The 16,295-nt window shown below is 41.9% G+C and overlaps 1 protein-coding gene across 8 annotated transcripts in view; it reads right to left on the reverse strand.

Moving 5' to 3' along the window:
• The window catches only part of epha7 (eph receptor A7), a 110,884-nt gene that overhangs the window by 29,420 nt on the left and 65,169 nt on the right, over window positions 1–16,295 (reverse strand). For all 8 annotated transcript variants that reach the window (XR_015090682.1, XR_015090683.1, XR_015090684.1 and 5 more), the window contains exons 8-13: window positions 11,653–11,761; window positions 5,906–5,961; window positions 3,204–3,329; window positions 870–1,055; window positions 576–637; window positions 294–503 (exon numbers count right to left, since the gene is read on the reverse strand). Coding sequence is in view for 5 of the 8 variants with exons in the window: in XM_086060512.1 (XP_085916638.1) it covers window positions 294–503; window positions 576–637; window positions 870–1,055; window positions 3,204–3,329; window positions 5,906–5,961; window positions 11,653–11,761 (749 nt within the window). In the remaining 3 variants the exon portion in view is untranslated. The remainder of the gene's footprint in view (window positions 1–293; window positions 504–575; window positions 638–869; window positions 1,056–3,203; window positions 3,330–5,905; window positions 5,962–11,652; window positions 11,762–16,295) is intronic.

Below are 16,295 nucleotides of genomic sequence, written 5' to 3' on the forward strand. Positions count from 1 at the left end.
CTGCATCAAAGCCTTCTGTATGCTCTAGCATAAAAAAATAATTTAAAAAAACGTTTAAAAAAAAACGTATACATATGTTTTTGGTACCATGGCAGTATTTAAAATAGAACGTTTTAAATTTATTGGGAGCAAATTAGTAAATCTTTATATTGACCACTTTTGACCAGTGCTAATCACTCTGTCACCATGCTTCAATCAACATCCATTAAAAGAAAAATAATGCATTTTTGTTTTAGTTTAGAAAAAAAAAGTGGGAGTGCACTGCATTTAGACAAGTGCTTGAATTGACTCACGGTAGTTGAGTAGACAGCTTCAGGATCGTCATTTATTATCCTGGACAGGCCAAAGTCAGACACTTTACATACAAGATTGCTGTTGACAAGGATGTTTCGAGCAGCCAGATTTCGATGGACGTATCCCATATCGGCAAGATATCTCATTCCTGCCGCTATGCCCCGCAGCATCCCAACCAACTGAATGGCTGTGAACTGACCATCATGTATCTGTGCAGAGAAAACAAGCCGATAAGCAATCCTTACTCCTTCATGGGATTTGGGGATACTCAGGATACTCACTCTTAGGAAAGCATCTAATGAGCCGTTCTCCATGAATTCTGTAACAATCATCAATGGTTTTACTGGGAAACAAAACAAAAAAAGCTTCAGTTACAGCCTGTACATTATGATTAGATAATGAAAACAGTTTGTTCACAAAACATTCCACACGAAAATATTTACACTTTTTTTTTTAATACGTTAGTACTCTAATTGAAATAGTTATTAATAGGTTTACTTGAGAAAAATCTTATAAGGCAAAATGGCTAATTTAATAAGTTAAAATGGCAAAACAGAAAGTGTTCCACACATTACCTCTTGTCACTACTCCTTCAAGATGCACAACATTGGGATGGTCGAACTGTCCCATGATGCTGGCTTCACACAGGAAGTCCCTTTTCTGCTTTTCTGTATTACCCACTTTTAATGTTTTGATGGCGACTGCAGCGTCCCGCTTTCCAGGTACTTTTAGCCGCCCACTACACACCTCCCCGAACTGTCCTGTATGGCATCGAAGATTGGTTGAAGGTAAAGAGAAGAGAAGCATTTTCATGAAAAAAAAAATTCTTTCCATTTTCCAATTGCCAATCAAAAAATAAAAAGTATGTGACCCATTATTTTGTTAATCATGTTGAAAAATCTAACACAAAAAATGAAAAAAAAAAGACTAATTTCATTCTTAAATTTTAGGCTCAGATCAAAAATATGAAATTGACAGACTCAGGACGACTTTGATTTTAATATTAATTGACTGTGTTTATGTGACACAGAAGCTTGGTAACGAGCATTAGCAATGATGTTAGTCGCAGGCGCAACTTTCAGACTTTTACTACGGTTTTACACCACCAAATTGACCCAGTAGCTTGGGACGCGAATAATGGATTAATTGATGGAATAATCGATAGGAGACTTGATTTTTAACAAAGTTGTTAGTGGCAGCACTACACTGAATAGGTACTATGCTTTGGTCAAATTGTGAATGTACCAAACCATTAAGGAGCATCTCCATTGCCTGAAACAAGGTGTGAAGATCAAGCATCGAGGAGGTTCCACAAGCTAGCTGAAATCAAGGGACCTCTGATGTATCCTCTCCGGATGTCTTATTGCGCCTCGATAGTGATGTGTCAAAACGGCCGTGTACCAACTGGACGGTAAACAATGCAAGACTTCAAAATTAAATATTTAATCTGTTTTTGACATTCCTTGATTATTTTAGTTTGAATATACATATTTTGCTTAGTGTAAGTTTTATTTGGGGCAGTATTTGATACCAAAATGACTTGATTACACTGCCTCATAGTGATTAGACACAACCAACCACCACCACCTGTTGTTAAGGTTTGTAGTAAGTGCCATTTTCTCAAATGCATTTATCTGCATAAAGAAAATAAAAACCTTTTGATGATTATACAGTTTTTTTTTCATACAACACAAAACAAAGGCAACACATCAACTCAACATTTTATACTGTACATATTTACAAGTGACTGGGGCAAAGGCTTTGGATAGACCCTCATGACTGACTGGCCTTTTGTTGCCGTTGGGTCGAAAACCTTGTAACCTCCAAACCATCACTTTTCAGGAGACTCCCAAAATGGCATGTTTGTTCAACCATTAACATTATTGCCATTTTTAACACTTTAGATTGGTCAGTCATTTGTAAAGAGAGCACGTGTGGACTGACCAACACAATAGATTTTTAAAAAATTATTAAATGTACCAAATTGTGACTGATGAAGTTTCGGCCCGACAGCAGTGATATGCAAAGTTGTGAAGCATAACAGTGTTGATATTTGACATGAATTTAATCCCAGTTGAAACATAAGGCATAAAGTGAATAGTTGTGGTTTTAGTCATGGCGGCCGTGGCTCAGGGTGTAGAGATAGTCGTTCAATAACCAGAAGGTCGGCTGTTCAATCCCTGCTTTCCCCAAGTCATGTGTCGTTGTGTCCTTGGGCAAGGCACTTCACACACATTGCCTCCAGTGCTACTTACACTGGTATATGGAAGGTGTGAATGTTTGGTGGTGGTTGGAGGGGCCGTAGGTGCACACTGGCAGCCATGCTTCCGTCAACCTGCTCCAGGGTAGCTGTGGCTACTAAAGTAGCTTACCGCCACCAGAGTGTGAATGTGTGAGTGCATGAATAATGCACCCACTGTGAAGCGTCTTTGAGTGTTAGAAAAAGTGTTATATAAATCTAATGAATTATTATTATTATACTAATAACTGCCACATTTGTGACATGCGTCAATGGCGTGACATCTTTAGTGTCTACTAAAGTTTTCATCAAATAACGACATCGTGGAGCGATCGCATTTCCCCAAAACATTTCTACCTCCTCAAGCCTCGCTCCTCTGTCAATCTCCTTGCACCTCAATGGAATTTCTGATGGGAAGTGTTAGCATGTAAACAGAGGAGTGAAAAAACAAGGAGATAAGAGTGTGAAATTAGAGAAATGAGATGAGCCCACTGACTGTAGCCTACAACCCATGGAATAATTACAATGACATTTTACCCTTCTTTGCTATTGTGCACACCACTATACAAAGTCTAAATAAAAGCTACGTCCTGTCTTTAATGTGTGATTATTTGACTGTCAGTATGAAAGATACTAGCGCAGGGACTAAACAGAAAGCTGACAGACTCACCTGCTTCTATAACCTGTTCACTTTGAATGTAGGATGCATCCAGTTCCTTAGCAAATTGATGAACAGCCCTGTTTGGGTCCTCGTTGCTTTCAGGGTCAATATATGTTTTGGTGCCTGGAAATTTAACTGAAAAAGAAAATAGGATTATTATTTCATTGGAATGGAAACCAGGAAGCAGCACCGGCCCATGGCATAAACAGATTATGCGGTTGTTTAGGGTGCGATGCGTGCTACACAGCATAAATGTGGATGCCACGGCTGGACCTGAGTCAACCTACTACTATTCAACAAATATCGGACGACATACTATGGGACCTTGTACAAAACAAACGTGCCACAATGAGTAAACACGTCGTGCGCATTGCAAGGGGCTGCAATGAACTGCGTACACATGGCTAGCCAAATGACTGACAAGTCCTGAGCGTACCACTTCCGCCCTCAGCCCACCATCCCCCCTGCACCCTTTGGATTACTCCTCATTTTTGCTGATTAATCGTCATTTTGAAAATCGAATTTCTGAAAATTTCCTAAATCGTGAAATCGAATTTTGTCTTCTGGATTATTAAAAGCTGTTATGTTATGTTATGTTCTGTTACATCCAGATGTTATTGTAAGTTGTAATTTTGCACAAGTAGCAGAATGATGGATGGGTGTTTTACAAGACATGTTTACAATAGAAAAAACTACTGTACTTAATTTTGTACTTAACGAACCGCAAACTATGAATGTTAATTTCGATTTCGGTACACATTATAGTATACATTATTGTTGTCTGAGCATTTTACACAGGAATTATTTTTGAATAATAATGAAACCTTTAAATAAACATTTGTTGGGTTTATTACATTAACATCGATTAAAATCGTAATTGTCCTGCATGACTGAAAAAAAAAATCGCGATTTTTATTTTCATTGTCATAACGTCTAGCCCTCGTTAGTTCATGTGTTCATCATCATCTATTTATGAGCAGTGAGCGTGATTTGTCAGCTGGGCTGTAAGTATTTGGGGGCCAGATAGAAAATTTCATTTAGGGCCACCAGACTCCAGGGACTAGTCTTTCCAGCAAGCCCTTAACTGGTATTATTAGACTCTTAGATGCCTTGCGATGCAGATGTAAAACATTCTAAATTGATACATTTTAATAATCCATAAGTTATAAGAAATGTCATACTTATAACACCATATGTTTTTACACAATACAAAATGTAATGTTGCAATAATGGCTGCATTGTGTGACAAGTACATGATGTATGATGTACCAAATAGTTGTCGTAATTGTCCGATATTACAATAACAGAGATTATTTACATGGAAAAACATGCTGAAACATTCATATCTACGTCTTATCTATAAAATTATTCAAGGTTTATCATTCCCTCCTCTTCAACTATTTATTAACAGCCATAAATCTGACCACAGCAGAACCAGATGTGAAGCAAGGGAAGATTCATTCCATTTAGAAAATGTGGATTTGGTCAAACTGCTTTTTAACTTTGAGCTGCTATGAGTGAAACCTCACCCCCATTACCATCAGAAATGTAAACACATATTACATTTAAGTCCTAAATAAAGAAATGGGTAAGATAATGAAAACTGTCAACACTAAGAATAAGACTTGCGCTTGCTGCCCCCTGGTGGCATCGTGCTTTGTAAATGGTTTTGTGTATGTTTGTGTAATTGTTGGTCCGTTGTTACTCTAATGTAAAGTAGCCTCTTGGCATATTTACTTAAATGTTTATTAATATGTAATATCCCTGATATAAATACATCTCAAATCTGAACATCAAAAATCACATGAAATCGGATTTGAGAAGACTGATCCCCAACCACATGGGGTGGGGGTTTGAAATCCAGTACAGTGTCTTACAGTGTCTTATCAGATATGAGAGCATCGTATGCATTACTTGTACAAAGAAGTCCTGGAGATGGAGAAGAAGAGACTTTGGGGCGATACACATCACTGACATGGAAGAAGAAAACACATGACCAGACCACATGACACCCAGTTGTTGCTATGTACTTTGTGGATGTTGCCAATGCTCTCACTACATGTCAAAGACCACTTTGAGTCTGGCACAAAACACACAGTTAATGACAAAAGTATGCACATTAGGATGGCTATACACAGTATGCGTCATATGTATAGTGAAGCATTGATTTTGGTTAAACATTCATATGATGTTAGACGGTGCTCAGGACCATGTGTTGGTTGGTCAAGGAGAAGCAAGCCAAAGGACTGGCCGATACATGGGTTATGCTGCGTAAAAGTTACAATACACCAATCAGCATTAAAGACAAGTTAGGGCTTCATTGTCTTCCATTTACATTGTGAAGCAAAAATGGCCTCATTGCTACAATACTTTTGAAAGAGAGTGTATTTAGCAGTAACAGATCAGGACCCGCAGCACTATAGTAGCCCTTTCTTTTTCAAATCAGCAGTTTGCCATCTGAGTGTATCATTCCTGTTTTAATTTGGGAAGCTGTCTGAAGTGGTGTCTCCAAGGGCATCATAAGGGGGCAGTGTATCAAAAAAACTCTTACTGATAGAATTTGCCTGGAAGCAGCACTTACGACAAAGCAACGTGTCCACACTCACTCTTGCTCTTTAAATTGTCTGGCTTTTAATTTTTGTTTCTTACTAATGGGTGCCCTCCTAGGCACATCATCACTTTTTATGAACAAGCACTGTATATGTACTCACACTGAAAGTAAAGCTCCTCGTCTCCTTCTTGAGCCGCTTTACTGTACCCGCAGTGCCTGCAGCGGCATAAGAAGAGGGGGGGGGGGGGGGGGGGCACAATCAGATTATTGCAAAGAATAAATAAACACATTTAAATGCATGAATGTCAATGCAGCAACTGATCATTCATGATGCATAGGCCGACTGTATTTGACAAAAGTGTCTAATCATGCAGGGTTCGACATTAACAGTGGCCAGATGGACCGGGGCTACCACCTGACTGTATCATCTGAAGTTTATTGATGCTGGCCCGACTGGGATGCCAGTACAAATTTCTAAAGTTCAACTAATTAATTGGCTAACTGTTCTTACCTTTGAAAAAAAAAATATCAGTCAATTTATTTATTACACAGAAATTTAAACCTACACTCTAAAAACAGTTGGGTCAAAAGTAACCCAATTATGGATAAAAAATGGAACGATCCATTTTATGGGTCAATTTGACCCAACTTTCAGGGTTGTTTTACACGAAATGACCCAATTTTTTGACCCAAGTAAAGAATCTGACCAATATTCATGAGTTGTATTACACTAAAAGACGCATTTCTTCACTCAAAGTTGGGTCAAATAGACCCAAGTAAGGATCGGTCCATTTTTTACCAATAGTTGGATTATTTTTTACCCAAATGTTTTTAGAGTGTAATATCCCTAAAAATAACATAACATGAATCATTTGGGTAAGTCATTCAATCGAAATGTAATTCAAGCGAAAATACATCTTATTATCCCAGTCAATGCTTACCCCATTCCAACCTGGATGTCACTATTTTACACAGAACCTACTGATAACACAATAACATATAGTATATGACAAGTATTAGAGGTGCTTTGTGGAGTTTGTCTTTTTTTTTTTACTCACGACTGCCACATCTGGCCAAAAGCGTAACTGCAATCTCTATGTCAAGCTCGTGCATAATAAACTTTTCTTGGAGTCTGAGCTCAAATCCCAATTGCGTCGTACACTAACACTAAATGTGTCATGTTTCGGTTTTGGAGGGGTTGGGTTTTTGTTTATTATGGGTGTTTTTGTCTGTTGTTGGTGTTTTTGTCTTGTGTTCCTGGTTTCTTCCCATGTCTCGTTTTGTCTAACCACGTCCACCTGTGTGTGTCTGCCCTTCCCTGTGTGTGACAAATCAGTGCCCTCAGCCACTTGTGTTCCTCTAGGTGTGTCTCATTAGTGTTGGTGTATTTAGTTCTGTTGTGTTTGTCCTGTCAGTGTGGGAGCATTGCCTATGTTATGTGTGTTTGTGCGTCTAATCTTTGTATCAACCAAGTCTCCTTTGTCTCAGCCAAGTCTTCTTTGTCCTCACCGCCAAGTCTTCTTCGTCCTCACCGCCAAGTCTTCTTCGTCCCACTGCCATCTTCTTCGTCCCCACCACCAAGTCTTATTCGTCCTCACCGCCAAGTCTTCTTCGTCTTCACCGCCAAATAGCTTTCGTCCTCACAGCCAAGCAGCCTTTGTCGTCACAACAAATCACCATCATCGCCACAGCTCATCAAGTCGTCCTCGTCAGACTCAAGTTGACCTCATCACAGTCAAGCCAAGTCGCCCACGTTCTGCCAGTCTTACGTCCTGCCCAGTCATGGCGACCAGCCTACTTTTGTCCTGTCCAGTCATGGCGACCAGTCTACTCTCATCCTGTCCAGTCATGGCTACCAGTCTACTCTCGTCCTGGCGACCAGTCATGTTGTCTGCTCACCTTTCCCACTATGTGTTATTAAAGTTCCTCTTCTTGCACTTCATTCCTGTCTCCCTGCTGTGTTTCCCCGCATTTGGGTCCACCAACCTTCTACCAGTCACGTACATTATGACAAAATATCTGCAGGGATGAGCATGACGTCACCCTGCACCACTCCATCAGAGGTGGCAAATCTAGGTCCAGAAAGTAAAAACCCTGCCACAGTTTTGCTTTAGCCCGAGCTTGTAGCTAGCGAGCTCCCTAGCTATCTCCCCGGCTGCTCGTTTAACTGCTAGCGAGCTAGCTAGCTAGCACAAGGGACTAAAGTCAAACTGTGACAGGGTGTTTACTTTCTGGACCTGGATTTGCCACTTCTGCACTCCACCCATCCCCTACAACAAAACAACTGTGGAGTGTTTGCCCCAATCACTGAAGGGAAGATACAAGCTGATAGGCACAGTTGGAGTAAAACAGTCAGGGTTCTTTGTACTCATCTAAGCATTGGTGGAGCATACATGATGGAGAAAAAGCTTTACTATTATTACATTTTTGAACTGCATAATGCACCTTAACGTCCTTATGCCAGCAACGTTGCTGAGCTGGACTGTGCATCGTATGACGGCAGTTGACGTGTGTGTGTGTGTGGTCTTGTTGTTGTTTCATTGTGGGGAACACATTCCAGGATTTCACAGAGTTGTGGGACCAACCCGTCCATGTGGGGCCATTTTGCTGGGCCCCACAAGTTTAGACCTCTTTTTGAGGGTTAAGACTTGGTTTTAGAGTTTAGGTTTGAATTGGGTTATGGTTGGGGTTAGGGTAAGGAATAGGGGTAGGCAATCATTTTTGATGGTTGGGATTAGGGGAAGGGGCTAGGAAATGCATTATGTCAATGAGCTGGCCCCACAAAGATAGTAAAACAAACCTGTGTGTGTGGGGTGTGTGTGTGTGTGTGTGTGTTGGTAACAAGATATGTAATAGCTTGCTGTTCATTGACGTGATAAAATGTTAGCAATAGCAACTAGCTTCATTGCGCTCCAATCATCACAGATGAAAGCCTTAAGTTGCTACTAAGAGTTTCACAGTAGGCGGGAGTCTCTACACTGTAAAAAACTTACTTAAATTTACGGTTTGATCAGTGTTGTGTTCTCAACAAGCAGTCAAGTATTTATGTATTTTTGTTCATTTTATTTCTTGCGAAATAGTAAGGTACAACCCAGGATAAACCCCGTAATGTACAAACCCAATTCCCAAAAAGTTGGGACACTAGACAAATAGTGAATAAAAACTGAATGCAATTATGTGAAAATGCCAAATTTCAATATTTTGTTCAGAATAGAACATAGATGACAGGTCAAAAGTTTAAACTGAAAAAATTTATCATTTTAAGGGATAAATATGTTGATTTTAAATTCCATGGTGTCAACAAATCTAAAAAAAAGTTGGGACGAGTAGCAATAAGAGGCTGGAAAAGTCAATTGCACTTACGGAAAAAAAACAGCTGGAAGACCAGTTACCACTAATGAGGGCCATTGGCAACTTGACTGAAGTATAAAAAGAGCTTCTCAGAGTGGCAGTGTCTCTCAGAAGTGAAGATGGGTAGAGAATCACCAATTCCTCCAATATTGTGCAGAAAGATAGTGGAGAAATATCAGAAAAGTGTTAACCAGCGAAAAATTGCAAAAAGGTTGAAGTAATCATCATCTATAATGCATAACATCATCCAAAGATATAGAAAATCTGGAAAAATTTCTACGTGTAAGGGTTAAGGCCGAAAAATCATACCAATGATGCCAATGATCTTCTTATTTCTAAACTTGAGAAACTTGTCTCCTCGATCCCCAGACGTTTGGAGACTGTTGTAAGAAAAAGAGGGGATGCCTCAGTGGTGAAAATGGCCTTTTCCCAACTTTTTTTTTTGATTTGTTGACACCATGGAATTTAATATCAACATAGTTTTCCCTTAAAATGATACATTTACTCAGTTTAAACTTTTGACCTGTTCTCAATGTTCTCTTCTGAATAAAATTAAAAAATTTGACACTTCCACATAATTGCATTCAGTTTTTATTCACAATTTGTATAGTGTCCCAACTTTTTGGGAATTGAGTTTATATGAATTTCGGACAAATACAAATCCGCGATATAGTGATTCCGCGATAAGTGGCATCTTTTTATTGTGCTGGCTATAGCAGGGCACATCAGGGCCATCACCCAAAAAGGCTGTCATGTCCAGTGCAACATAAATACACAAATTATTAATAGATGTTGGTCGACCTCCAATTAATGTTTATTTAAAAAATGTTGCCCATGTAAAAAAATAAGTATAAACTGTCAAGTCCAACTGCCAACATTGCCATTGTAGTTTTACAGGTAAGTACATTATTAAATGCACAGCCAATGCATTTGGCATAAAAGTGAAAAAATCAGCAAAAAAATCTGATCCGCGCTTAGAGCCCGATTTACAGACTAATCAATACTGGCAGGAGTAGATGCAAATAGATAAAAAATAGTTGGAAAGTGAATTATAAAATCTGAGATGAATTCCGTGTCTGATTTTGTGTCTTTAAAGACCACGACTGAAGGTCCGGTGCAAACCGGCACAGCTGAGTAACCATGACTGCAATTAGTATGGCTAGGAGGAGGCGTAGTAAAATGAAAAGCGATGGGGAGAACCGATGTTTTCCGCTCATGCAAACAATTTTAAAATGGCATAAACAAATTATCGAGACATGTTGTCTATTCAGAAATGCAATTTTGGAGTTTTTGAATGATCTTAGGGTTGACTTGGAGCCAGTCGCCTGACAGAGTCTCACCATATTTTCGGGGACAAAACTCCATTTAACTCTGCATCTGGGTCATTTCAGTGCACTGTGGCAATTGGTACTGGCCTCTCCCAGGGCAGTTTTTCAAGTGTGCTGTCCCACATTTTCAGCACAAAGATAAGCAGGATGGCCAGATACATCTGTCTTAATGGTCAGATTGTGCAACAGTGCAGTTTTCACCCATATTAGTCAGTATTGCAGACTTTGTATTGTACTGCACTATTTTCAACACATATTTTTTTAGCTTGTCTTCCTCAGTACTATCCTCACATTTGGAGAAGAACTGTATAGTATTTTAGAATTGCAATACTTTGGATTATATTAAGGTCGTTAGCGTTACCTTTTTCATATGCACATGGAGGCAACGCTTGCGGCCAACAATGTTAATATAATTCAAAATATTGCGAGTTTCATTCTAATATTTGATTTGGTCATGCATATCTGTGTGCAGATCAATTTTGGTGACAAACAATCACAGTTTTTGTATAATATGTAACTATAATGAAGTGGTTGCACCTTCTTCATTGTCCATGGGGCTGCTGCATTTGCTGCATTTCTTTTTTCTTTCTTTTTTCTAATTCAAAGGAACATATGAGACCTGAGATAGGAGTGCTATCTAAACTAACTAAAATATAGTATTTTTTTTTAACTACTAATTTATTGTTATTATTATTATAGTCACTATTTTTTGGCACAATAGTCCAGGAAACAAGTTCAAAATGAACTCACAGTGATGATGATATGAACTGGTCAAAAATATGATGAGGTGTATGGTATGTCATTATTTTGATACTTAATTGGCTTTGACATTTTTTTCCAGGGAATCAGATGGAAATAAAATTTTCTGTATAATTTTTTATACACCGTGCCTAAAATTTATCTACCACAGCAAAGAATGTGTCTCTTAACTTGTGGTGTGTATGAGTCATTTTGTTCCTGATTTGCTGCATATAGCATGCAATCTTTGACACTATATCTGTTTATAGTGTGACAGATTCTTAAGACATCACCTTGAAAAAGTGCATCATGCAACAGAGATAATTATGCTGGAACTCAGGGAACAAGATCACAATCCATTAGCACAACATGCCATGACAGGACGAGTGCACGTGTTTGCGAGTGACGAAGAGGCTTGTGAATGACAGAAAAACTAATTGGCAATCAGACTCACAAAAATGGCGAGTCAATGGGGCCCGAGAGAGCGTACCTTCTCCCGATGATAAAGCCAAACACCATGAACACCAGGATTATGGTTCCTGCCACTGCTACCACTGCTATGATGATGACAGGGTTCTGCTCGCTGGAGACAATTGCAGCTGATGAGAGGGACACGCACACAAATAAACATACATAGACAAACATGCAGAAAAATAGAAATGCTCAGAATTACTTACAGACTACAGTCGATAAGACATGATTGGGCACAGTGAACAGCATTGGGATTTATATTAAATCCTTACTCTCTCCATACACACCCAAAACCTGCCCACACACAAACACAGCAATCCCCCGACACCACAAACCACTGGAAGATTCAATTTTTTAATTGTTATCCACAGGTCTCCTTTTTTCTGGTCAGTTCAAAGGCAGGGTTAATTCCCATCCAGCTCTGGCCAGGCTCAGGCCTGAGCTGGTGCCATTGGCAAATAGTTGATTTCATAAAAGAATGCCTTACATTGGGGTGATTATTCGTTTAAAAATGCACTTACACTGACTTGACTTGTATGTTGTTTCCCCCCCACTACTCTAGTGTTAATATTAGGGGTGTTAAAATGAGTGTGTTAATTTTGAGTTAATTTAAAGTTTTTTTAACACCACAATTTTTTTTAACATGCGATAAATGACCGCCCCTTACTTGGAAAGTCTGTACTGGGGGAATTCCAGTCGCAACGCAGCAGACACGTCCACGTCAAAATTTTGCTGCAATAAATTTAATAATAATGCATATATTTGTGGAGACTGGGGTCAAGTTTTATTTTACCATTTTAATAATGTGCAGAATTCCACAAGTTACCTCCACAAGTTAAAGATTAGATACCTCTTAATATAAAAAGAAAAATGCACTGAGCTGTCACCAACGACTTACAAATGCAATTATGCCATCTAGTGGCAGAAAAAGGGCCTCAACACAAATATCACACTCGCATTTTAACAGTACAGTACATCTGTTTAATTTTAACTCAATTTTAAGAATTATGATGACATTACTGTATCAATGACTATAAGATGCAGCCATATTTCTATTAGTTTAACATTTTTTAACAAGAGTATGAAATCTAAGAAAAATGTTTTATTGTACATTTAGAACAGATATCAAATTTGCTATTAATTGTGAGTTAAAGGATCTTTGTGCAGTTTGTCACTTTTTTACTTGCGACTGCCACCTCTGGCCCAAAGCGTAACTGCAACATCTGTGTCAAGGTTCGTTGATGGTGCGCGTGCGAGTACGTGCACAATCTTAAAGTGAAAGCCACGTTTGACAAACAAAGACATGACTTCAAATTAAGTAAGAAAAACTTCGCCCCTCCCCTCCCCAAAGGAAATGTGGAGTTTGAGGGTCCGCACACTCTACTATAAAGGGAAGATAAAAGCTGATAGGTGCAGTCACAGTAAAACAGTCAGGGCTCTTTGTACTCATCTGGGCATTGGTGGAGCATGCATGATGTAGAAAAAGCTTTAATATTAGATTTTTAAACAGCACAATGCACCTTTAACTATTGAAGTTATGTGAATAACTACAATTAAAAATTGTAATCGCCTGACACCCCTAGTATATTTGAGCATGATCATCTTCATGGCTTGTGATTTTTTTGTTTGTTTTGGGTATGTCATCTGAATCAATTTTAAGGGTAGAAAGATTATGAAACTTTTAAACATTTCCATAATCAATTAACGTAATTATGGAAAGAGGACCTTAAAAGTGCGGAACTGTACAGACCGACAATCAATGTGAAGCACATGTTGTAAAGAGCAGTGTAGTGTGTGTGCGTGACGACACACCTCACTATTTCATCCACAGGTAGGCCTACATATGAAATGTTAAATAATTTTAAGTATTCTTTAAAATGACAATATCTATATACTGAATGTATATGACTTGATTGGCTGAAGAGCGTCAACCAACTGGATTTCACGATCGTTATCTAAGGCCCGTATCTCACTGAGTGGCGAAGACTTGCATGTAGGGATATACCAAAATGAACATTTTTGGCCGAAACCAATAACCGAAATTGAGAAACGCTTGGCTTGGCCGAAAACCGAAACGCCGAAAATAATAAAAACCTTTTTAAAAAAAAGTAACAGGGGTTAGCTTTCACTAAGAACGCTGGAGTGACGACCGGGGCCTTTTCCCGCTGGGCCTGGGGTTCGGGGGTGCTGGCCGTCCCCCGGTGCCCCCATCTCCCCTTCTGCCCCCGGTGTTCCGTCCCTCCACGCGGCGGGGGGTGGGGTGGGCGTGGGTGCCCTCTCCGCTCCGCTGTCCGGCCCCTCTTCGGCGCCGATGCCTGGGTGCGGGGGGTCCCCGGGGGCTGGGGGGCTGCCGGTTGGTCGGGGGGGGGCGGCTTTGTTGGGGGCGGCTGGGGCTGGGTTGGGGTGGATGGCGGGGGTCGTGGGGGGACCGGGGGCTGTGGACCGGTGGGGTGCCTGGTGGGCCTGCAGTGCCCTGTCCTGCTGCGTTGGGTTGGGGGCGCGGGCCGTGTTGGGGCCCGTGCCCCCAACCCGTGCGCTTCTGCTCCTGGGTTTGCTCTCCGGCCGGTGGCCCTGGCGGGGCCCGGAGGTCGTCCTTTGGCGCTGCCGCGGCCTCGGGGGCCCTGAGGTGTTGCGCTTGCTCTGTCCTGGCAGGGGTCGACGGCTCCCCTCTTTGGTGGAGATTTTCATGCATGCCAGAACCACCACACCAGCATCTATCGAAACTCAGACACAATCTGCTTCTTCCTCAGGTCATTGAATCGGTGGAGGCTGGTGTCTGTGGATCTCACTCTGCTTCGTTTGTCCTTCCTTCCTTTCCTCAGTCTTTCCTTTGGTCTCTTGAGGTCTCCCTCATTTTTTGGATTTGTTGGAATTTACATGTTTCTGGGGTTGGTGAAGAACTCTGGTTGGTGGCCCGGTGGGTGGTGTCTGGTCGGTGCTGGATTTCACTTTCCTTTGTTTTCTTTGGTCCTTCCTCGGGTCTCCTGACGGCGGTGTTCGGTTTAGGTGAACGGTATGGGATTTTTTTAATAGGTTTTTGGTGAACTAACGAATACACACACACACTCGCACATACACATACTCACCTACATACAAAAAAAAAAAAAACATTAAAAAAATAAAAATAATTAATACTTTTTTTTTTTATCAAAATAAAAAACAATGTTTAATATCACTCCCCATTAGCTGCAGTCCATTCCACATTTTCAACATATATTACTACAGTAATGATTGAGAAATAAATTAGGTTGATAAATGAGAATAACCACAAGCATACAGTAAGCACACTGTCACGGTGTGGTCACGGAGCGGCGTGGTGTCTGTCGGCGTGTGAAGTGGAGGACCCAAAATGCAGGGAGGCAGGAGAACCACAGCAGGAGTGCGGGCGAAACTGGCGTGCTTTATTTTACAGAAAACACTAACCAGGGTACTGGTTAATGCTAACTAAACAACAAACTGAAAAGATACAAAATCAAAATGACAGACAGAACTCCGGGGGTGACCGTGACAAGCGGCAATGATCCCACACCGACTGATCACCACCCGGGAATTAAATACACCCACACTAATTGGGTAACTAGCCACACCTGGGGCCAGGCACAAGTGGCTGAGGGTCCGGATTGGTCAACCCGCGGAAGGGCTGGAACCCACTTAGGACCAATCGGGACCCTCAACCAAAACCAGATCTTCCCAGACATGACAGTACCCCCCCCCCCCCCCCCTTAAGGGACGGATCCCAGACGTCCCAAACAAAAGTCAACGTCGGTAGCGGGACCCGGATGACGGCTCCGGCGTAGAGGCCAGAGGCTGCAGCGGCACGGGCGGACGGGCCAGGGGCTGCAGCGGCACAGGCGGACGGGACAGGGGCTGCAGCGGCACAGGCGAACGTGCCAGGGGCTGCAGCGGCACAGGCGAACGGGCCGGGGGCCGCTGTCACGTCTTGCGCCGCCGGAACGGGAAACGGTGGCGGCCGCAGGACGAGCGCCGCCGGAACTGGAAGCGGGCGCTCAACTAGCGCCGCCGGAAAAACTGGCAACGGGCGCTACGCGAGCGCCGCCAGAACATCGGCAACGGGCGCTGCAATCAGCGCCGCCGGAAAAACTGGCAATGGGCGCTACACGAGCGCCGCCAGAACATCGGCAACGGGCGCTGTACGAGCGCCGCCAGAACTGGCAACGGGCGCTCCACACGCGCCGCCGGAAACTGGAAGCGGGCGCTGCATGCGCACCGCCGAAACTGGAACGGTACCTGCCTCTTGGTCCGCTGGGTCTGTTTATGGTGGGATCATTCTGTCACGGTGTGGTCACGGAGCGGCGTGGTGTCTGTCGGCGTGTGAAGTGGAGGACCCAAAATGCAGGGAGGCAGGAGAACCACAGCAGGAGTGCGGGCGAAACTACTACTACTTTATTTTACAGAAAACACTAACCAGGGAACTGGTTAATGCTAACTAAACAACAAACTGAAAAGATACAAAATCAAAATGACAGACAGAACTCCGGGGGTGACCGTGACAAGCGGCAATGATCCCACGCCGACTGATCACCACCCGGGAATTAAATACACCCACACTAATTGGGTAACTAGCCACACCTGGGGCCAGGCACAAGTGGCTGAGGGCCCGGATTGGTCAACCCGCGGAAGGGCTGGAACCCACTCAGGACC

The sequence above is a fragment of the Leptonotus elevatus genome, chromosome 18 (assembly GCF_054856555.1).
Source record: "Leptonotus elevatus isolate MCC_2025b chromosome 18, RoL_Lele_1.0, whole genome shotgun sequence".
Taxonomy (NCBI): domain Eukaryota; kingdom Metazoa; phylum Chordata; class Actinopteri; order Syngnathiformes; family Syngnathidae; genus Leptonotus; species Leptonotus elevatus.